General features: G+C 49.2%; 1 protein-coding gene across 1 annotated transcript in view; it reads right to left on the minus strand.

Moving 5' to 3' along the window:
- The window catches only part of LOC116463313 (alpha-2,8-sialyltransferase 8B), a 70,189-nt gene extending 53,312 nt beyond the window's left edge, over nt 1-16,877 (minus strand). Inside the window, exon 1 of the mRNA XM_032146347.2 lies at nt 16,736-16,877. Within this exon, the coding sequence (XP_032002238.1) occupies nt 16,736-16,833 (98 nt within the window). The 5' untranslated portion in view covers nt 16,834-16,877. The remainder of the gene's footprint in view (nt 1-16,735) is intronic.
- Between the last annotated feature and the right edge of the window lie 6,076 nt (nt 16,878-22,953).

The raw sequence follows: 22,953 nt of genomic DNA on the forward strand, positions 1-22,953 counted from the left end.
TCTGCATCCCGTTACGTGCACTCATGTGCTTTTCCAAAACTTGGTATACAGGACGTCATTTAACGGGAACACCAATTCCGCTGTGATGTACTGGTTCTCTAAGTGGACTGAAGGGTGCAGCAATGAGGATGCTATTGTTCCCCGTCCTGCAAGTTTATCAGGATGTTCCACTGAGACGTGAAAACGTCAAATGCAGTGCCTGGCAAAGAGCAGATACCCAGTATATTAGCTTGTCTTCCTCTTGCCATATAGCAGCTTTCTTTTCTTTTTAATGTAGAGCAGGTGTTAGGTGAAAATAGACCAACACCTATTTATTGCCCTGCTCTACAATTTCAGGGCAAGGAATTTAGAGGCATAGCAGCAAATGGACTTGCTATTTCCAGTGAGGCTGAACTCCACTCCACAGGAAAACTCCTTGAGACAGCTGCCCAGTTTTGTTGCTCTAGAGTAAGTGAAGACCTGTGGGTCCATTGAGTCCACTTTTTATAAATGGGAAAACTGAGGCCCGAAGATGTCACAGCCTGCCCTTAGGGCAATGGCCTGGTGGTGGCAAATCCACAACCAAAGCCCAGACCCCCAAACTCTCACCTCCAGACACATTCCTCATCATTACACAACATGCTTCCCCACCAGATCACAAACTCCATGAGCACCTTCCTTGTGCTGCACTCATCTTTTCAGTTGCCAGCACTTAGCACAGGGCTTGTAAGCACCTGTAAAATGGATCGGATGCATTTTGCTCACACACAGCTTTGCAATGACTGCACAAAGCTCATGGTAACCGTCACAGAAAACAGGTACCAGGAAACCGTCCTGACGCCTTTCTCCAGGGGCACTGTGAGTGCCTTAGAAGGCTGCTGTTTCTGCACCGAATCAGGAGCAGATTGGCTTTTCCAGCAGGGCAGCTCATGGCACACAGTCTGTGCTGGTGATGCTGCAATACTGCATTTGAGAAATAGTTACTGAGCATTTGCCAGGTGTCATGCACTGGCTATACAGAAATGAACAGGAAAGAAATGGGCCCTTCCCTCATGAAGAATCATTGAGCGGAAAATGAAAAAAAGCAGAACAAAAGTAAATAGACCACCTAGTCCAGACAGAACAACCCTCTCCAGCAGCTAATCTCTGCCTATTTCCAAGACAGAAAATAAAAACAACACTACACAATGGGACTCTGATGAAGACTAAAAATCCCAAAGTCAACACATTTTACTTTATTTTATCTCAATTGATCTCAACTCCCAAATGCGTGAGCTTCAAAAGGTAAGATTAGGTATCATTAAGCCAGCCAGACCAGCATTGATTGGAAAACCCTCCTCCCTAATACAAGACTGGGGAGGTTGCAGGCTCTTATTAATCTCCTTGTTATCAGCTTGATCTCAGCCTGCCTGGAGCCAGCTCGCCTGATTCCCAATTCTGGACACATCCCTCCAGTCCTTTGGCTTCTGTGCATGAGACCTCAGAGCCCATATAGAACTGTGGATTAGCCTGTTAGGAATACTTACTTACACTGTGGGCTGGTCTTTCTACATGAAATGAGGGGCAAAAATGAAAGTGGGTGTCTTCTCTAAATAAGACGGAACTCAGCCGGGCGTGGTAGCTCATGCCTGTAATCCCAGCACTTTGGGAGGCCAAGGCAGGCAGATCATGAGGTCAGGAACTCAAGACCAGCCTGACCAACATGGTGAAACCCCTGTTTACCAAAAATACAAAAATTAGCTGGGCGTGGTGGCGCACACCTGTAATCCCAGCTACTCAGGAGGCTGAGGCAGGAGAATTGCTTGAACCCAGGAGGTGGAGGTTGCAGTGAGCTGAGATCACGCCATTGCACTCCAGCCTGGGCGACAGAGTGAGACTCCATCTCAATAAATAAATAAGTAAATAAATAAAATGGAACTCAGTGGATTTCAAATTGGACAATTGCACAGGGAGCTAATATAGCCCCTACCACATTTTTTTCTCCTTTGGCCATAGAGAGAAATATGTAAGTGATCCTAGAATATCAGTAACTGGGGCCTATCTCAGCCTCCCTGAAGGAACTTACTCCCTCCTCTTCATCCCTTCCCTCCTTCCTTCCCTTCTTTCTCCAAAAGAGCACCTACTTTCTACCAGGCACTGTAGCAGGAGCTGGAAGTACAATGGGGCACACATCTGAAACGGTCCTAGCCTTCAAGGAGCTACAAGCTAACAAACAGGAAAGAAACCATGCAACAAACATGGTGTGGGGAGATGCGCCAGAGAGAGGCAGGGAGCTTCAGAGGATGGTGAGATGAGGGTCTAATCTAGTGGTGTTGCAGGGGTGAAATGTCTTCTTGGGCCTAAGGCATCCTCTCCTCTTGGTGGGACCACCCTCTTTTGGAGGAGGGTTGGTGGACACTGTTTCAATCATTCATAAGGTTGTTTTATTCAAGGATTCTTTTGTTGTGTGCTGGGTCGTTTCCAGACACAGTTATAAATGGTTTCTGTAAGTAGGTACTTTCTGAAGGATTAACTCACTCACTCTGGAGAGAAGTTTTGCAAGGAGTTGTCATGAGTTTGCTGCCATCCAGGGCAGATAATGACTATGGGGGAGAAGAAAGGCTGGGATGTCATTGCATAAACTTCAAACATTTTCCGGGTCTACCTTCATGCGTTTTGCTAACTAGACTTTATTCACTTAATACTTTCCTTTAAATTGACTCACTTAAAAACTTAAATGAATTTATCACAAAAGGAATCTTTATATCACTACCATAAATAGAATACCAATATCCCTTGCCCTAAATATAAGGTAATAGCAAAAATAAATACAATTAAATTCTTGGCTTCCAGCCTGCTTGGAGGCTTTCTTTATCTGGAGGAGCAGATTGGTTTTAAAAGGCTCCCCTAGACTTGCCTTCCACCACCCCTAGAGGCCTCCCCTCTCCATTCCCCTGCTTTTTATAACTGAGTGGAGTTTGGAATTGGACTGCAGGCTGGGCAGGCCACCAGATCCACTCAGGAACCCCCAGAACTCTAGGGAACTGTGACTGCACACGCCAACTGTGAAGTGGGGCCCTGTGCTGTGTGAATGATCACATCCTAGCCAAGCTCATTAGAGGGCTTAATGACACAGCTGATGAGCGCTTTGGTGTCCAGCTTCTCTAGAAATTTCCTTCAAGTGCTCCAGCGCTGGGTCAAGCCTGTTTCTGGACACACTGTATCCTCCTTGGACTTATGTAATAAATCACTTCAACCCTTGGTTAAGATTTCTGCTCTCCTCATCTTACGCCTCGGGCCTCATTTGGGAGGACAAAGGAAGAGAAGTACGCTAATGGCTAAAGGCTAAACCCCCGGCACCTTGGAAAACAGCCAGCTAGATCGCCATACAGTTTAAGTTCTTTTTCTGTTTCCTAAGCAGTCACTCTATCGGAGTCTCAGTTTACTTGTCCATAAAATGGGTTTTGCAGGGGTTTTATAATAAATGTGTGAAACAATGTATAAAAAGCTCCTGGCATATACTCAGGAATCCAACAAGTGGCTGTAATAAGAATTATTATTCATTTTTCTTTGTAGTATTTTTTTCTTTTCTTTTTTTTTCTTTTTTTGAGATAGGGTTTCATTCTTGATGCCCAGGCTGGAGTGTCATGGTGACATCTTGACTTACTGCAACCTCCGCCTCCCAGGTTCAAGTGATCCTCCTGCTTCAGCCTCCTGAGTAGCTGAGATTACAGGCGCACACCACCATGCCCAGATAATTTTTGTATTTTTATAGAGATGGGTTTCGCCATGTTGCCCAGACTGGTCTCGAACTCCTGGGCTCAAGTGGTCTACTCACCTCTGCCTCCCAAAGTGCTGGGATTACAGGCAAGAGCCACTGTGCCTGGCCAAGAATCATTATTCATTTTTCTGATATCCATTTGGAGGTCACTCTAGGCTGACTCTGTGATGGGCAGTGGAGCTACACTGACAGGCTACCCCTGGTGTGATGGGCCAAGGTCACTGTTTAGGGCAGGGGCTCTGTAGAAGGCAGGGAAACCAACTTCTCCCAGCAAAGTGTGCATACACTTCACCTGGGGGCTTGTTACTGAGCAGATTCAGATTCGGCAGGTCTAGGGTTTGGAGGAGGGCCTGAGACATTACATTTCTACCAAACATCTAGATGATGTCCATGTTGCTGGTCTGAGGACCACACCGAGTGACAAGGCTCTAGCCCAGTGGTTCTCAAAGTGTGGTCCTGAAATGGGCCAGCAGTGTCAGCATCACCTGGAACCTGTTAGAGATGCAAACTCTCAGGCCCTGCCCCAGGCCTGTGGAAACAGAAACTCCAGGAGGTGTCCAGCGTTCTGTTTTTAACAAATCCTCAAGGTGATTGTGATGCTCTCTCAAGTCTGAGAACCGGCTTTGGCATCTCAAGCCTCCTGGAATCCATCTCACTTGCTCCTTCCTGCGGTATTATAGAGAGTGTGTGGCTTGAGCCTAAAAGGGAAGAGACAGCTGTGCCCTACCTCTTCCCAGCTCAGCAGGAGCCAAATCTTGGGATCAGTATCTTGGACTCTTTTCTTTTCAGGTTCACCTTTGAGCCAAAAACACTGTTTAGAGGCCACCCCTAGGCAGGTGATAAAGAAAGGGACTTCCGGAAGCTGGGTCTGGGAGGGAGGGGGCTCTGGACTGTCTTGGCCTCTCTCCGCCATCACTCTGGGCCCTCCTTGCAACTTAGGCTTTGGCAAAACCTTATGGGCCCCTCCACTAAACTTAGATGGGCAGGGCAGCCAAGGAGAATTCAGAGTGGCCACACAAAAGTATGCTTGCACTTTCCACAATCCTAAATCCCAGATGTTGGGTATTTGGGCCACCTCCAGCTTGTGTATCCAAACATACAACAAAATTGATGATTTGTATTTTTCTAATTCTACGTCTATAGCCACACCTCCCCCCTTTTCTCCCTCCATTTCCTCTGTATCTGCTTTTTGGCACTGTATTATTTTTAAAATTAAATAATACCCACATTGATGTTGCTTTGTTGAAAATCACAACTGTGCTCTTAAAATAAGTCAGTGTGTCCCGAGCACCTGCCGGGCACTCTTCTGGCTGCTTGTGCGTGTGTGTGTTTCAATGGTGGTAAAATACACATAACATACAATTTACCATCTTAACTATTTTTAAGTGTTTGGTTCGGTGGCATTAAAACATTCATATTATTCTGCAGCTATCATAACCATCTGTCTGCTGAACTCTTTTCATCTTGCAAAACTGAAACTTTATACCCATTACACAAATTCCCCTTCCCCTTCCCCAGACCCTGGCAACTGCTATTCTACTTTCTGTCTCGATCAATCTGACCACTCTAGATGCCTCATATAAGTAGAACCATACAGTATTTGTCCTTTGGCCGCTGGCTTATTCCACTTAGCATAATGTTCTCAAAGTTCACCCATCTTATAGCTTGTGTCAGAATTTCCTTCCTTTTTAAGATTGAATAATATTCCATTGTATGGATATACCTTTTTAAAAAAAATTTTAAGAACAGAGTCTTGCTATATTGCCCAGGCAGGTCCAAACTCCTGGGCTCAAGCTATCCTCCTGCCCCTGCCTCCCTAAGAGCTGGGATTACAGGGGTGAGCCACCACGCCCAGCATCTGCCATATTTTGTTTATCCATTCACTCACTGATGGACACCTGGGTTGCTTCCACCTTTTAGCTACCGTGAATAAGGTTACTATGAACATGAGTGTATAAATTATCTGTTCGAGTCCCTGTTTTCAATTTTTTTTTTTTTGAGACGGAGTCTTGCTCTGTCACCCAGGCTGGAGTGCAGTGGTGTGATCTAGGTTCGCTGCAACCTCCGCCTCCTGGGTTCAAGCGATTCTCCTGTCTCAGCCTCCGAGTAGCTGGGACTACAGGCATGCAGCACCACACCTGGTTAATTTTTTTTTTTTTTTTTGTATTTTTAGTAAAGACAGGGTTTCACCATGTTGGCCAGGCTGGTCTCAAACTCCTGACCTCAGGTGATCCACCCACCCACCTCAGCCTCCCAAAGTGTTGAGATTACAGGTGTGAGCCACCACACCTGGCCCCAGCTTTCAATTCTTTTGAATACATACCCAGAAGTGGAATTGCTGGATCATATGGTAATTCGATGTTACATTTTTTGAGGAACCGTCATACTGTTTTCCATAGCAGCTGTACCATTTTATATTCCCACCATTTGTGTTTTATTTAATCCTCAGAACACTGTAAGTTGGGTATCATTAACCCCATTATACAGATTAGGAAACTGAGACTCAGAAAGGTGAGGTCACTTGCCTGAAGTCACACAGGTAGTAAGTGTTCCACTGAAGACTGGAGCCTTAATCTTCCAAGAGTAGCTCTCAGTTGCTCCAAAGGTATGGCCCAATGTCCTGAATCATATGCCATGAATCCAGCTTTGTCAGTCCTTACAGATAAAAGTAAGGGCCCAGGTTGGCAGCAGGGAGAGATGTATGATGAATACCTAAGTGAGCCATTCTGGCATTCTGCTGGAGGTTAGAGCTATGATGGGCAGTTCTGGCAGGTTGGGGAAGGGCCTGTGGAGGCTTAACTGGCTTTACTACCAAGGCCGGGCCATCACGGGTCTTTCTTTGGGATGCCGTCTGTCAGCATGTTGCTGCCTTTGGGTCCAGCTGGCCTAAGAGGCTCCCTGACCGGGCCAAGACAGAACACCGTGGGGAGTTTCTCTCTTGCCCTTCTCTTTGCTTCTCCTGGGAACTAAATGTTTTGATTAGCGTACAATTTGGGCATCATCCTGAGTCCACCTAAAGTCAAATCCCAAATTGTGGGAACCTCAAGAGATGCAGTAGGAGGGCCTTTACTGCTTACAGGAAAATAGCAAACTAAAGTCACCTGCCCTATCAATTTACGAATTCACTTTCTCCAGACATCTTATGCCTCCCGCCTTCATTATTTAAGCTACTCTGGCATTTACCAAGAAGGCATGAATTAACCCTGGGTATCACTCCTCCGCGTGCAGCCGATTTTCAAAATCAGAACTGGGGAAGCTCAATAACAAGTGCTTACACCTTCCCGGGTAGAGTCCAGGTATGTCTGCCTCTTCCACAGCCTCCGCTGAAGCATTGTGCCCAATGGTGACAGATGCCATTGTGTTCACGAAGCTATCTGACATTGATGAGTCTATTCTATAGTCTCAAAAGTTTCCAGCATCTTTGTGCAAACTCTCTGCTTGGTACAGAAAATGGGATAAAGTGTAGGAGGCCCAGGGCAGGAGGCATGAGGAATGGGGGCGAGCAGCCAGGTAACCTCAGTATAAAAAAGTGGCTAAGACCAGATGGACCATGGAGTGAGGCAAACCTGGGTGGAATCCCAGCTCCGTGTTTACTAGCTGTGTGACCTTAGCAAGTCCCGAGACCTCCATGAGTTTCCATTTCCTCATCTGCAAATGGACTAACAGGGTGCTTGGGAAGGTTGAGTGAGGTGATACATGTGAGCTCTCAGCAGAATGCGGTTACCGTACGAAAGGGGGCTCCCTGGGATGTGCTATCTCCTTGCATGAAGCCTGGCCCCTCCCTGAAGGGCTCCCTCCCTCCCTCCCTCAGTCCCTCCCTCCCTCCCTCCTTCCCTTCCTTGTCAGGCTCCACTGACCTGGAGAAGCTGACAGCACCAACCCTTCTGTCTTCCCATAGAAGAAAATTCCGCCAGGCCTTAATCATTTGTGTTGTTTTTCTCTTCTCTCTCAGTGTGTGTGTGTCTCTCTCTCTGGTAATGAGATGGTCAAACAAATGCCATGCTCTGGAGCCATTCTGATGAGACTCCGTGGGGGGAAGCTGGTGTGAGAGGAGAGGAAAAGTGGGGAGGCAGAGGCGGAGTGGTGTGCCCCTGGCCCTCATTCCGCATTAAGCTGTTTTGGAGCTGGCAACCCTAAATTGTATTGATCTTTTGGCTGCCATGTCCCATTATGGCCTGGGCTCCAACATGCTGCCCCCTAAGGTTCCTTCAGCATCCTACATCCCAGGGTTCTCCCTCCTGCAGACCTTTGTGTTTCCAAGGCTTATTCCTCGAAAATACAAGCACGCATCTCTTCCCCACTGGATGTCATTTAAGACATCGTTTTTTGGAGAATTATCCTTGTTCCCGGGAGTCTGGGTTTGAATCCCAGCCCTGCACCTTACTAGCTGTGTTATTTAACTGCTCCTGGCCTCAATTCACTAATCTGTAAAAGGGATATAATAATAACATAGACCTCCTCAGACTGTTGGGAGGATTACAGGTGTGAATATAGCTAAAGTGTTTAGAAAATCATTTGGACCGCAGCAGACACAGACAAAAAATGACTTTGTTGTTATTCTCTCCTGGCCATCAGCCACCATGGGGAAGGAAATATGTGAGGAGTGAGGCTATTTCCTGAACTGAGCTTTTCAGATTACCTTGTGGATCCAGACCCCAGACTATCAGATTTCAAGGACCCATAGTATTTCCAGAACACTGGGGTTGGGGACTCATGAGGTTATCACCCTTTTCGGCCAAGGGAGAATTTCATAGCTACCATCACTCCCTTTCATAAAAGAAAGGACATCTTAGTATCCCAAAGGAAAAAGGAACATTATCTCAGAATATAGAAGAGTTCTTTTCAGGCAATGGCAGCTGGCAACTTGAAACTATTAATAATCATGGCTACATTGAACTTTTTTTTTTTTTTCTGGCTCTTTTCAGATCACCACTCATCTGTGGCTCACCATTTGGGAACCACTGACCTAGGGGTCCTTTCATCCTTTGGCCATCAACTAAGAAGCTGGAAGAGGAGGAGGAGGAATTGTTTCCCTGAACCTTAAAAAAGGTCCAGGAAGCGGAGCTGAGTCCCTCTGCATTCCTCCAATAATAACAAAAAGGCGCTGGGAAACCCTTGGACAGAGCTGAGAGCTTCATGCTTGCAGAGCAGTTTGGGAAGTCAAAGGCACACCCACACAGCAAGGCGGGATGCTGGATTTCCCAGGGGAGTGAATCGGGATTCCCAAGTGCTTGAAAGTGACAGGAGGAACCTCGACTGCCAACGTGTAATACAGACACATGTCGTGTCGGGGCCACTGCTCTCTCCAGTTGGAGCCGTTCCCTCCTTGCCATCGTCGCGAAGTCAGTGACAGCCAAAGCTGAGAAAACACGGGACACACAGGTCCCGTCAGGACACCGGGCAGCTTCCTAGCCGGGTGATAAATTGCAGGAGACAGAGGAGAATTTAAAACCAGCCCAGATGCCACCCAGAAGAGTGAGTGATCTCAACGCTTAAGGACCAGCCTCAGCTCTGGAGAGACGGTAAGCAAGCCCAGGGGCAGTCAGCCAGCCGGTCACAGGGGACGGTGTCTCACCCCACAAGTGCGTCTCTGGAAGATGAGCCTGTCCCCACGCCCTGGCAGGAGACAGCCACCTGACTCACCCAGCTGGTGGCTTTCATGTTCCTGTCCCTCCCCAGGCCGTTTTCACTGTGTCCTCCCATCTGTCTCTAACTCATTTCTGCTTGAGACAGCTGAGAGAGATGAGGCTCCCGACCTTATCTAGGGTCCACACAGCTGCCCCAAGTCTTGACCCATCATCAGGATTCACTGGTTTGACCAGTGTTTTCAAATAAAAACACCACTAGAAGGTGCTTCCTGAGGAAAATCTTTGAGATGACACATCCCGACCTGACCTCACATTTCTCACTCTGTCAACATCTCTAACACTCAGTTTCCAGCATCCTACCTGGGGACCAGCCCTCACAAGGAAACAGCTGGCCCTGCGTTCCTGGTCTGCTCTCAATGCCACTACGGAAGCCCTGAAGGGGATTGAGGTAGACGGGGCCGGCTGTCCTTCCAGGCAGGAGGCGGCGGCCGCAGCAGCACCGTGGGCAGTGGGGGGCTGGAAAGAGCGCTCTGGAGAACCAACAGCCGGCAGAGGCTTTTCTGGCATCTGAGCTCTAGATCTTTGGTCTTTTTTTTTTTTTCCTTTTTTTTTTGAGACGGAGTCTTGCTCTGTCCCCCAAGCTGGAGTGCGGTGGCGCGATCTCGGCTCACTGCAAGCTCCGCTTCCCGGGTTCACACCATTCTCCTGCCTCAGCCTCCCGAGTAGCTGGGACTACAGGCGCCCGCCAACACGCCTGGCTAATTTTTTGTATTTTTAGTAGAGACGGGGTTTCACCGTGTTAGCCAGGATGGTCTCGATCTCCTGACCTCGTGATCCGCCCGCCTTGGCCTCCCGAAGCGCTGGGATTACAGGCTTGAGCCACCGCGGATCTTTGGTTTTTATCTAAACTGGCAGGGGGCAAACACCACTGGGTCCTCTGCTTTTACAAATTAGAAAGCGGCTTTTATTTCCATTGGCCCCAAACATTCTACAATGGTGAATAACGTCATAGCCAGACCGTGCTCTTCATTGGGATGCACCCTCCATGCTGGGTACATAGGAAAAGCAGGGAGCTTCCAGATCAAGCGGAGGGTCTTTAATTGTTGTTAGAATAGTATGTACTTTTGGGAGCAGAGAGGCTGAATGCTTATTTTTGCCATATCCTCGGTCAGAGTTTGTTCATTCAAAAAGTATTTTATGGGCTTCATTTACTAAACCATATACGTATCACCAGGGGCTGGGGATAAAGGATAAATATAATTGTGAAATGCATCTCCATGGGGTGCTGCATGATGGGGTGCTAGGGTGCACACAGGAGGGGCAACCAATGCAGATGTCTCGGAAGGGGACAGGGTCTAGGAGATAGCAGATCTTAGCCTGGAAGGAGAAGACAGAGCAATGAGAGAAAGGAAGGGCCTGGGAGGAGCGGGGCAACAGCAGGAAGGATGGTGTGTGCGCAAGGAGGGCATTCCACAGAGCAGGAGTGGGATGTGCAAAGGTACGGAGGTATGAAATCCTAGGACATTTTGGGGAACCTGTAAGCAATATAAAATGGCTGGAGCCCAGGCCGGCTACAGACAGAGGTAAAGGCCGGATGATGCATTGCTTTGTATGCCCTGCTAAAAGCAACGGGAGCCTTTCTAGAATCCCCTCTCTCTCGAAGTATTTATAATTTGCAATCTACAACATTTCCAATTTGTAAAACCTAAAACATGTTTCAGACCTAGCAACCCTGCCTTACAGGGGGCAAGAGGCCCTGAGTGGTGAATTGGTTTTTAAGATGGTATCTATTTCCAATTTAAATGTGATGTTTGGAACAGTTGGCAACGAGGACTTGGAGCAAGTGAGTTAAAACCAGACCTTCTTTCTCTCCTATTTTATCTTCCAATCATGCTTATACTTCAGTGAAGTACACCAGGACTAGGGAGAAGAATGGGCTTTTAAAACAAATTGCATCGTCTTGAGCAAACTTGTGTACTTCTTACAGAGTGCCTGGACTGCAACTGCTCAAGGTCATTTTCTTTCCCATCCACGTGCACTCATCCACTAAACGATGCACCTCACCTCACTCTCGGCTGTTGGCAGTAGTTGCTGCCTGCTCACAGATCTCGTCATGGCTGATGATCAGAGCTAGCCTCTCCTTGTCTAGTGTTTTCCCAGACGGGGCCTGGTGTTTGGCTGGGGTGCACTAGGACCCCTGGCCGTGGTGTACCGGACAGCATCAGTTCTGATGGGTCAGATGCCCATTCTAACAGGTTGGCGCTGGAGAGGGAACAGTTGTTAAATATCTTTACTATCTCCCCTGCTCCAGACACCTAGATGCCCAAATATACAGCATGTAGTATCGAGGCAGGCCCTTTCGATTGACATCAGAATCAGGTTTGCAATGGAATAAGAGCTTTCCCTCCTCCTGTCACTTTAGCCCCAGACACCACCTGAGAGTCTGGAATGCTCATACCCATGGCAGGTGACCTTGTGTAACAGGCTGGGGTTAATGCCATTCTGTCCTCCAGCATGGCACTGAACTTAGCTGGACTAGAGGGACATTTTGGGGAGATGTGCTCAGAGTCCTCCTCTGGTCCTCCTCATTCACCTTCTCTCATTCTAAATGACTGATGGAGAAACTACTAAGGCCAGAGCAGGCTCTCAGGAAAACTCTGGGCCTTTAGAAGAACCACCAGGGATGAGTTAGTCTTCAGATATATTCCCTAACATTAGCTCAGGGTAAAAAAAATAACTCAGAGGACAGGGCAGTCTAGCATGATGGTCAAGAGTGTGCATGGGTTTCAGCCTTCCATAGAGCTGCTTTATGACAAGTTTATCAGCAGGGTATACAACCTCTCCAGGCCTCGGTTTCTTCATCAATAAATGGGGATAGAAATGGTACCTACCTTAGAGGGTTCTGGTGAGGATCCAGCAAATGTGTTTCAAAGCAGTTAGCCTAGCATCTGGCTCACAGAGCTCTACAAACAGTGCCACTGGCAGGTGATCACTGGATTGCCATGAGGCTGGAATGTGTTAACATCTGTAAAGCACTTGGGATAGCTCTTGGCTCTTAGGAAGCACTCAGTAAATGCTAACCATGATCGTCATCTTCACCGTTGTCATAATTGCGATTGTTATCATTACTAGTCACTCAACTTCTCTTTAACAAGATTTCTGTAATTCCTTTATGGGTAGGGGAACTAATATGAGGATTAGGGCACTGGGTTACAAAAGAGGAGACCTGTGCAAGCCTGCCCTGCCCTTAACCAGCCAGGCTGTGATCTCAGATTAGTGATGTTACTTCTCAGTGTCAAATTTACCCTAATTGATAAAAAGGAAAGGTTTCTACAGGGAGAGCCCTATGCTCTCTTCCTGTCCCAAGGCTCAGTGAGTTCCTTCCTTCCTTCTTTCCTCCCTTCCTTTCTTTCTTTTTTTTTTTTTTGAGATGGAGTCTTGCTCTGTTGCCCAGGCTGGAGTGCAGTGGCGTGATCTTGGCTCACTGCAACTCCTTCCTCCCAGGTTTCAAGCCATTCTCCTGCCTCAGCCTCCCGAGTAGCTGGGATTACAGGCACCCACCACCACACCTGGGTAATTTTTTTATTTTTAGTAGAGATGGAGTTTTACCATGTTGGCCAGTCTGGTCTTGAACTCCTGACCTCACGTGATCTACCTGCCTGAGCCTCCCAAAGTGTTGGGATTACAGGCGTGAGCCACCTTTCCCAGCCAGCTCTTAGTTTCAACTTTGTCCAAGGATGCTGTGTGTGCCCATCATTGTGCCAGACTCAGGAAAATATTTATCCAACAGATATTTATTGAATGCCTTGTGTGTCCAGTTCCATGGACACCATGAAGGGCTAGATAGCTACGCCTCACAATCCCCTAGTGGAAGTTACACTCAAGATTAAAGGCCAAGAAACAATCAGAAGATTTTAGCTTACAACTTGGTCAAATTGGATCTAAAACGTGGGAGCCTACATGAATTGATCAGGGGCTGTTTTACCAAAGCCCCACCCAATTGCTGACTTAGAATTTGAATTCACTCCTTGGCTACCAGGCAGCACTCTCTAGGTGCTTTGCAGAGAACTTATCTTTCTACATTTTGTTTTCTTATTCAGCTCCAGCTGAATGAGAGCAAGAGAGTCAGAAATGGAACTTTTGAAAATAATCACTAAGGAAAAGAGATGTGTGTCTCAGAAAACTCCCCTCAAAGAAAGCCCTGCCCCTCAATTCATGGTGTATAATTTTTTTCAGGCAGGACAGGACCTCTGAGACCACCACATTAAAAGCCTCATTTTATAAAAATGAGAATCAAGAGCTTCAGAAAAGTAAATCTCAGTTTTATTCCTCCAGATAATACCATGTAATTCACTTTCTTCTTTCACTTTTTAAAATTCCTTAATCCTTGAAAAAGTTACCCCCAAAAGAGGTTCCTTCTATCTTTCCTTCCTTCTAACAGATCACAGGGTCCCACTGTTCATTACTTTCCAGAAACAGCCATCCTTTTACAGAGCCATCGCTTTCTCCCAGGGGCCGACACGGGCAAATCATCTGTAATCCTCCCTAGCACAGGTCCCGAGCAAGTTGGGGATGGAGGGGCAGGGCTGGTGCAGCAGCCTCGTGTGCCTGAGTATGATTCGAGGTCTCCAGGAAGGCATATGGTGAGGAAGGCGGAGCCCTCTTGACACCCCTCACTGGCCACTGTGCCAAGGCTCTTATTGGGCGCTGAGCCCAGCTGCTCAAAGTTGGGGTAATTCCAAGAATGAATTTAGTGTTAAAACCTCACTTGTTCCGGGAGGGGTGGCTCACGCCTGTAATCCCAGCACTTTGGGAGGCTGAGGTGGGCAGATCCCCTGAGGTGATGGAGACCACCCTGGCCAACATGGTGAAACCCCGTCTGTAATAAAAATACAAAAATTAGCCTGGTGTGGTGGCACATGCCTGTAATCCCAGCTACTTGAGAGGCTGAAACAGGAGAATTGCTTGAACCTGGGAGGTGGAGGTTGCAGTGAGCAGAGATTGTGCCACTGCACTCCAGCCTGGGCGACAGAGTGAGACTCTGTCCCCAAAAAAAGAAAAAGAAAAAAAAGAAAAGACCAAAAAAAAAAAAAAAAAACCAAAAAAAAAAAAAACGAAAAAAACAAAACACCCTCACTTGTAAGCAGACAGAAGGTGCTGTTGGGATTCCCATGCTCTGCCCGTGTATCTCCTCCTCCAGCCATGGTGAATCCCAAAATATGCCTCCATTCCTCTGGATTAAACATGTGTGGGGCGACCGTGGGTGGGGCTAGAGTGCCCGTCCCAGTCGAAAGGCATATGCAGTGTTGATCTAAGGCAGCTACATCAGCCTGGGAGACAGCGTGTCTCAGGCCTGGTCAGGACTGGTCAAGCCAGTGGTCATCCTGGGACAAGAGGCAAGAGAGGGAAGGAAGATGCCACAGGAGGTGACACATCAGACTTGTTTGACTGTTTTTTCCTAGGATTGGCCCAGCAGAGACAGGATAAAAAGAAGCAGGGAGCACTCAAGTGAAACAAGTCCCAGGGGTGTGTACGTCTATGGGAACAACCTGATGTGGGGAGCGTGGGCTTCACCGTGCATTTGGCAAGAAAGTGCAACATTCTGTGCAAAGTGATCTCCTGATTGCATTTTAAAAATTAAAAGTTCCCAGCATGTGGAAGGTATTTGGTAAGAATTCAGTGAATGGCTGACCTAGGGGTGCCTGGATGAGCACAGCATTTATGTTTTTATAGCAGAACAATGGGCAGCGCCGGGCCTTCCCTCTCACATGGGAAAAGGTCAGCAAGTGATGTGAGCCAGGCAGTGCCCACATCCGGAACAAGAAGCCGAAGACCCCAGAGGAAGGCCCTTCTCACTGCATCTTCCATTAATTACCCCAAGACATGACTTGCCCGATTTCCTTTCCGATCCACGTTTCTGAGACGAACAGCTATGAAAAGTAGCATGTTTATCTCTGCGTGGGAGTTGGTGGCACGTTGTGTATTAACTGCACAGCATTTGTGAAAGTTTTCGGGCTCTTGGGGAAACCGAGAATGACAGGAGAAAGAGGCAGGGAGAGGGTTCTGGAAGCCCAGTGGAGTTCACGGAAGGAATTCCGGGGAGATGGGCAGGGGCGGGGAGAAAATGAGAGCAGGAAGCGGCACTTGTCCCAAGTTTTTGTCCTTGGGGCCTCGGCATCCTGCCTGGGCCCAGGACTGGCATCTCCCATTTGAGGGACTGACAGCGTGGCGGACCCTCAACTAGCACACATAACAAATGAAGTAACAAATGGGACAAAGGAGGGGCGCACGCGGCGCGAGACTCGAGAAGAGCGCCTGGCAGGGCACAAATCCCACAGAGGAAAGACCTTCTGCCCTCTCTGAGACCTCACTTCCCCTTGCCCAGGGCCAGGAAGCTCTCCTTGGGCCTCCTCAGAACCTCGGCTGCCTCCCCACCTGTCGTCTACCGCCCTTTGGAGGTTCTGGAGAGAGGCCCGGCCCGGCGAGCCGAAGGCTGCGGGGCGGGGCGCGAGTCTCAGCCTCTGGGACACACCGCGGGTGCGTCCCGCGCCTCAAGTGCGCGCTCCAGGAAGTCCGGAGCCGGGAGGATCCGGGCTCGCGGTCCCGCCCTACCTCTGGCGAGGTCGGGAGAAAAAAGGGCCAGATCGCCCGCCTGAGGGCCCAGAAGCCCACCGGGCGGCGGTACAGACTTTAACGAAATGTCTCCGTCTCCGCGCTGCGAGCGCTCAGGAACCCAGGGTCGCCGGGGTCGCCGTGGCTTGGCTGAACGTCTAAAGCCAGGCGAGGGCCGGGGTTTCAGTCCAGCTATGAGAGCCCTTCTCTAGTGGTGCCAGCTCCTACGCCGGGCTCCCGGGCCGGCGGGAGGCGCGTGTGCCTGTCTGTGTGCAGGGGACATTCCGCTTCCCAGTAGCCCATCCAGAACCCCGCCCTCCGCTCCGGCCCGGGGAACCCCTCCCCCAGCTCAGAGATCCCTGCGCGCCCCCTGCCCACTTTGCCAAGGCGAGAAAGCGGCCGTGTCGGAGACAAAGAAACTCCTGCCTCCCTCCACTCTCGGCCCCTCCGCCCGCCCGAGACACTCCCCGGCGCCCTCCCTCGACCCCGGCGACACTGCGCTTGGACACGCCAGGCAGGGGGGCAGGGTGGGCGAGTCCGCTTCCCGACGCGGGCCAGCTCGGGGCTTCCCGTGAACCCCGCCCGGGGACACCCCACGGCAGCCGCGCCCCCACCCTCCTCTCCCCAAACCGTCCCGGGCCCCTGTCACCGCCACCTTCTGCCAAACCGTCCCCATCTCTCCAGCGGAGCTACAGGGGGGCGCGGCGCACACAAAGGGGGTCGGAGGGTGGAGAGTACAGAAGGAGGGAGAGATCCCGCCAGGGCTCGTGGCACGGGCCTGGGCGCAGCTATTTACCCGATTTCTTCTTCGATCTCTGAGATGTCTGCGAAGATGAGGAAGACCACGAGCAGCGTGAGCGCGGCCAGCATCCAGCTCCGGAACTGCAGCTGCATGGTGGGTTCGCGCCCGCCGGGACCCACGCGGGCCGGCGCGAGGAGCAGGGGCTGGAGGGCGCAGCGGAGGACGCCGGAGCCCCCGCGCGCCGCGCGCAGCTGGGCAGACACCCTGCGCTCAGGGCGAGTCCGGGCCGGCGGCGGCAGCGGCAGCGGCAGCGACAGGCAGGGGTTGCTCAGGCGCGGCGAGCTCGCTCGCTCCCTCTCGGCTCCCGCCTGCCCCTCCCTCCCTCCTCTCCCTTCCCCCGCCCCGCGCCCGGCTCCGCGCGCAGTTTGACAGCTTTGCTCCGCGCCTCTGCTCGCCTCCTCCCACCAACTCCAGCGTCCAGGCGCTAGCCTTTGCTTCTCCCGCCTGGCTTTATTCAGCTCCCGAGGGCGCGGGGATGCAGCCGGAGACTGCCACTCCTGGCCTAGAGAGGCTGGGCTCTGGCCACCGCGAGCGACCAGGTACCGAGCTGAGCCCAAGGAAGTGCGCCCACCGCCCGGCGCACCCCTCAGGCTGGCAAATGCCCTCCCTCGCCTGCTCTTTGTCCAGCCCCCTCGCCTCCTCGCAAAGTTTTCTCGACACAAAGACCAACACCTGGGGACAGCCCCCAGCGCGCGGCGAGAAGGCGGTTTCAGCCAGGCAGATGTTTCAGCAGTTGATGAATTAGGAGGGGAGGTGGGGGAAGGGGAGGAGAGAAGAAATATCCAAGACAGGCCAACTTCGGTGAAGATGCTGACTACAGTTTGTGGGCGAGGCTCTCAGCCCTCGAGAAACCACTCCCTCCGGGTGCTTATCTTGGTCTCCATTTATAGACCCGATGCTAGGTCCGGAGAGCTCTCGGAGCTGCCCCCAGGTCACGCAATCCTGGCTGGAACCCTGGGCTAGAAACCCAGTGGGAGACTCAGCGCCCGCCTTCCCTCCGCCCTCGCGGTGCTGACGCCCGGTGGCCTTCATCTCCCCAGTTCTTGGACTCTCAATGACCCCAAAATCAATAACCGCGGGAGTCCTGCCTTGATCAAAATGCCTTCTAGAAAAATATGGCTCCCACAAGGGGTAATGTCTCCCACCCTTCCTGAATATTTTACACTTTCACAGCCTTAGACAGTTTAAGTCAAATTACATTTCACACCAACCATTAGCCAGGGGTGGGAAGGGCCCCATTAAGTTTTACTGGAATTAGATAATTACCTTTTATTTTCTTTGCACTAATTGGAACAATTCCTGAAATTAAGAAATGTAACTTTCCAGAAATGATCATCTGGTTTATGAAAGCGTCCTTGGGGTTTGAGTGTGGGGAGGAGGAGTCCTGTTGGAGAAGCTACATGGAATGTCCTAAATGCTGGAAACCACACCCCAGTGAATGGGAGGGGCGGGTTGGCCTTGTCCCCTGGACCACTCAGAGGAGTTTGGCGAGGGGCTGGCAGCAGCCAAGTCCCTTCATGGCGCCCCCGGGAATGTAAGAGGGCCTTCTGATTTCCTACCAAAGCACCGCTTGTGCCCAGAGCCCTTCTGCCTCTTCGTGTGTAGGGAGGGGCAGGAGGGAGGCTTCCAAGCCGGGGGCTGCTGCGCTTGTTGACCCTGGGAGCCAGGGCAGGCTCTCCCCTGCAGGAGGGGCTCCCATCACCCAGCCTGGAGAGCAGATTAGGGAAGCAGCACAGCGTCAAGGGAGAGCTCTGCATCACCTCCTTTGAGGAGTGCCAGGAGCAGATGTCTTTTCCCCAGAGGAAGGGTGTACTAATTCCCACCTCAGCGCTTCATTTCCTTCCCATCCCTTGGCAAAGTCAGTGCACCCCTGCTCCTTTTACAGTAAGCACTTCGAAAATACCGTGTATTTTTCTTGGGGTGAGATTTTCCTGATGTTGAGAACAATGTTGGACGTCACTCTCCCTGTCTGTTAGAGGCAGGGACGAGACGTCAAAGGAGGGTTTCCCATCAGTGTGGCTGGCACGGGGTCTAACCATCCTTATTTCAAGCTTTCAAAATGCCAAGATCTTTCCCTTTGTCTTGCTTGAAGGGTGGTTTAGGAGGTGTGGAGTGGTTTTTGTCATCATTTTGCCTTGTTTTTCTGAAGGGAATGGTTGGGATACCTGAAGGGAGAGGAAAGTACAGAACGCGCCTGGTATGCTGCTCTATATTTGAATCGCTCCTCCATTCACTCCAACGTGCAGCAGTATTTAACCTACCTTGTACCAGGCTCTGTGCTAGGGGCTAGAGACACCAAGTGGAGAGAGCCACCTCGGGTTTCCTGCCCTCTAGTGGCTCACTGTTGAAAAGGAAGACAGACATTCAAGTGTCTAATTATAATAGGGGATTTGAGCTGCAGTAGAGCTAAGGTCTCCTGGCTCACTTATAATTGATTAATAAGATCCCCCAAAAGAGCAAGAAGAAACTGAGCTTTCTCTCCTCTGGTCTCTGCTCCTCTACTTCTCTACCTACTACACTCTTACCATGCAGAACATCTTGGAAGTGTTGCCACGATACTAAATTCACCAGGTCAGGTCAACCTCATTGCTGCAAGCATGATTACAACAGAGTCTATTTCCATTTCCTGTTAGGTGACCCACGATTACAGCAGAATCTATTTCCGTTTCCTGTTAGATGACCCATGTTCTCATCCCAGGCTCAGTCTTCCTCCTTTGCACCCACCAGAGAAGAGTCATATGAGTGGACAGGAAACTGTGGAAACTTTTGTTGAATGGTTCGATTCCATATAGAGAAATCCCTGTAATCAGACCCACAGAGCAATATCTCTCAAGTATACCTGCTCGGAAGTAGAGCTAGCTGCCTCACGTAGACGCTGTTCTTGCAATGAGAGTCACTGAAGTGGGATTTTTCTTGGAGGGTGATGGGGGACCCTTGTGATCATTGACTATAGAATACCTGCTATCTGTGATCACTTAGGTTTGGGTCTTGTTGGGCCAGCTCCTTTAACAAGTGATCGTGTACATCCACCACCCGTTGCTGCCTCTGCAAATGAGTTTGTTCCTGGAATCTGGAAAGAGGAAGACTGATGAGATTGGTGGAGAATGTCAGACTGGTGATGTGAACTGCCACATGGGCACAGGCTTGGCTTGGCCACCCTGACCCCTCCCCTCCTGCTTACCTCTCTGTTTAAGCAAGTCTCTTTTCCTGCCTTGGATTTTCCAAGAAGCCAGAAGGTCCCACAGCCATCACTTCTGTAGATTAAGTCATTGAATGTTTGGGTTAAAATGACGGAGTGGTGGCAAATTAAAAGCCATTACCACGCATTAACATTTTAACTCAAATTAATTGAGTATATAAGCTATTCAGGCAACTGGTAAGGCCCTGGGCAGTTTGTAGTAATGAGGGACAGAGGGCCAAGAGGCTTTTCAGAAGCTCAAAGGAGCCCAACAGGGTCACACATGGACACCCCTTCCTTGTGTCTGACACTGGCTGAGGGCATGTTTGTCCTTCTAGCTGCAACCTTGAGAATGGGGAATCACCCAAAGCCTGAATTCGTGGAAACTCTAAAACTGTATCTACCATTTACACATAGGGCTAAACTCCCCCTCTCCACCCCAGCTATGCAGTGTCTTTACCTGAGTGACTTCTTGGGAGTAGTAAGGTCTGTATTGATAATACTTGTCCAAGTGACTGGCTGGAAATGGGGGCAAGTCAGATGGGGGAGGGAGCAAGGGGGAGTGGAGCTAACATTTGGGAGCGCACACAAGTTCAAGGCGCTGACCTGGGCTGGTTCTCTGATTTAATCCTGGTGATACTTTCATATAGATATCATCGTCTCCCTTTTACATTTGAGGAAACTGAGGCTCAAAGAAGCTGATTTCCTACCCTGACCCCAGCAACTTGTGGGACTGTGGGTTGGCCGATATCCTCTTCTGCACTTGGGGGTAATTCTAAATAGATTTGTAAACAGGCATCTTCTTTAATTCTGACTGTGTGCCCTTAGTTCTGGCATGTCAGGATTCTGGGAACAAATCTATCTTCACTCACTGCACACCCTTCATCATTTGTGAGACTATAATAATAAATCTCTGTTTTCATCTTTCCACATGGAAAAAACTAGTTCTTTCAATCAATTCAGACTTAAAAAAACACCTTAAGAATAAATAATAACAATCTCATTCAAAATTCTGACCTAACACCTTTGAACTCGCTCCAAGAGCAATTTAGAATGTGAAATAACTACAAAGTGGTAATGGTCTTGCTTTTTCATCATCTCTGAAGGGGGAACTGTATGTGTGTTGGGACTGGGTAGGTGGGAGGGTGATGTCAACAGGTAGAATATCATAGTTGGGATAGATTCGTTGGCTATTGTGTTTCTGCACTGCTAATAAATGAGAGAACTTGCCTTATCTTGAGAAATTTACATTAAATTTGAGTATTCTCACAAATGCAACATTTTCCCCTTTAAAATCAGACTCAGAGTGGTAAGAATATGGAAAAGTTAACGGGCACGTTTGCATTCCATTTGTAACTTTTTTTAAATGCAAAATTATAGTTTAGCCAAGGAAAGAAAAGAAATGTACTCAGGCGATTGCCGTAAATATTTCCGAGACTATCAGCAAGAGATCTTGGGAGGGGTGTGAGAATGAGCTCCACAGTGAGCTGGAAGTGGTAGTGGGCAGGGGGGTGGTTCAATGGTTTTATTTGTTTTGTTATGTTTTGTTTTTTTGCTGGGATCTTAACAAACTCTTCAGTTGGGATTCAAGGCAGTATTGAACCAAAGCATGAAGTCAGGTACCAGACAGCAGAGAAGAACCAAAAGGAATGTCCACTCACGATTCTCACCAGGGCTTCGAGGAATGATCACTGTGATCTCAGTCAGACTTCCTGGCTTGCCCAACTTCTTGGCTTGCCCACCTTTGCCCAGAGTCCAGCATGGCCCCTTCCTTGTAGGCATCTGAGGAAACTGGCCCGTGTTGACCATCTGTGGCTCTCAGTCTTGTGCCACTTCTCTTAACCTTAGTTTGGATCATGGACCTCCGCATTCTCAGAGCTGGAAGGGTTGGTGGAGATGGCGCTTTCCCGCTCATTCATTCACTTGACAAGCATTGCTTCATTGCCTCTTACATGTCTGGAATTATGCTGGAGGGCTGGGATGTAGCAGCAAATGGAGTAAACGCAGCTCCTCCCCTGGTGGAACTTGGAGTCCAGTGGGATTTTCCAGATGAAAAATGCTGCGGCCGGGCGCAGTGGCTCACGCTTGTAATCCCAGCACTTTGGGAGGCCGAGGCGGGCGGATCACGAGGTCAGGAGATCGAGACCACGGTGAAACCCTGTCTCTACTAAAAATACAAAAAAATTAGCCGGGCGTGGTGGCGGGCGCCTGTAGTCCCAGCTACTCGGAGAGGCTGAGGCAGGAGAATGGCGTGAACCCGGGAGGCGGAGCTTGCAGTGAGCCGAGATTGCGCCACTGTACTCCAGCCTGGGCGACAGAGCAAGACTCCGTCTCAAAAAAAAAAAAAAAAAAAAGAAAAATGCTGCGATGAGAGACCAAGAGACTTGCCCACAGTCCCACCACTGGCTTCAGAGCTGAGAACAGATTCTGGCTGTCCTGCCTCCTAGCTGAGTTCAGTTCTAGTTCTCCTTCATGCATACTATTTTATTTCATGTTTGTGATACTTCAGTAAGATTGGAAACTCCAAAGGGATAGGGACTTTTATTCCTCTCTGGCCCCACATTATCTAGGAGGAAAGAACCCCAGTCAAAAAAAAAAAAAGAAACATCAAATACAAAAAAAAAAACAAAAAAAAAGAACCCCAGTCAATACCTGTTCCCATCATGGTCAATTTCAAACCATCATCATTACGTCGCTGAAAGCAGAGTTAGGAAAAGATGTGAACTGCCCAGCATGACACAGTATTCCCACCATATTCATACAAGAAACAAGATAACTTCAAGAACATAGATCATGCTCAGGGTGGAAAATGAAATTAGGAAGTGATGAGTTCTGAGTATTTATTGCCTTTGTTTTTGATATAATTTATTGAACTCAAGTTGGTATATTTCCATTTTTAATAATGACTGTATTGAAGAGCCAGCATGAGCCACCTCCAGCACAAAACTAGGGACCAGTGGCAACAGGAAGTCACCACAGTCACAATACCTTTGTGAACATGCCAGGTGACATACTGTTTCTAAAGTAAACTCGA

Source organism: Hylobates moloch, unplaced genomic scaffold (assembly GCF_009828535.3).
Source record: "Hylobates moloch isolate HMO894 unplaced genomic scaffold, HMol_V3 SCAFFOLD_33, whole genome shotgun sequence".
Lineage (NCBI taxonomy): Eukaryota > Metazoa > Chordata > Mammalia > Primates > Hylobatidae > Hylobates > Hylobates moloch.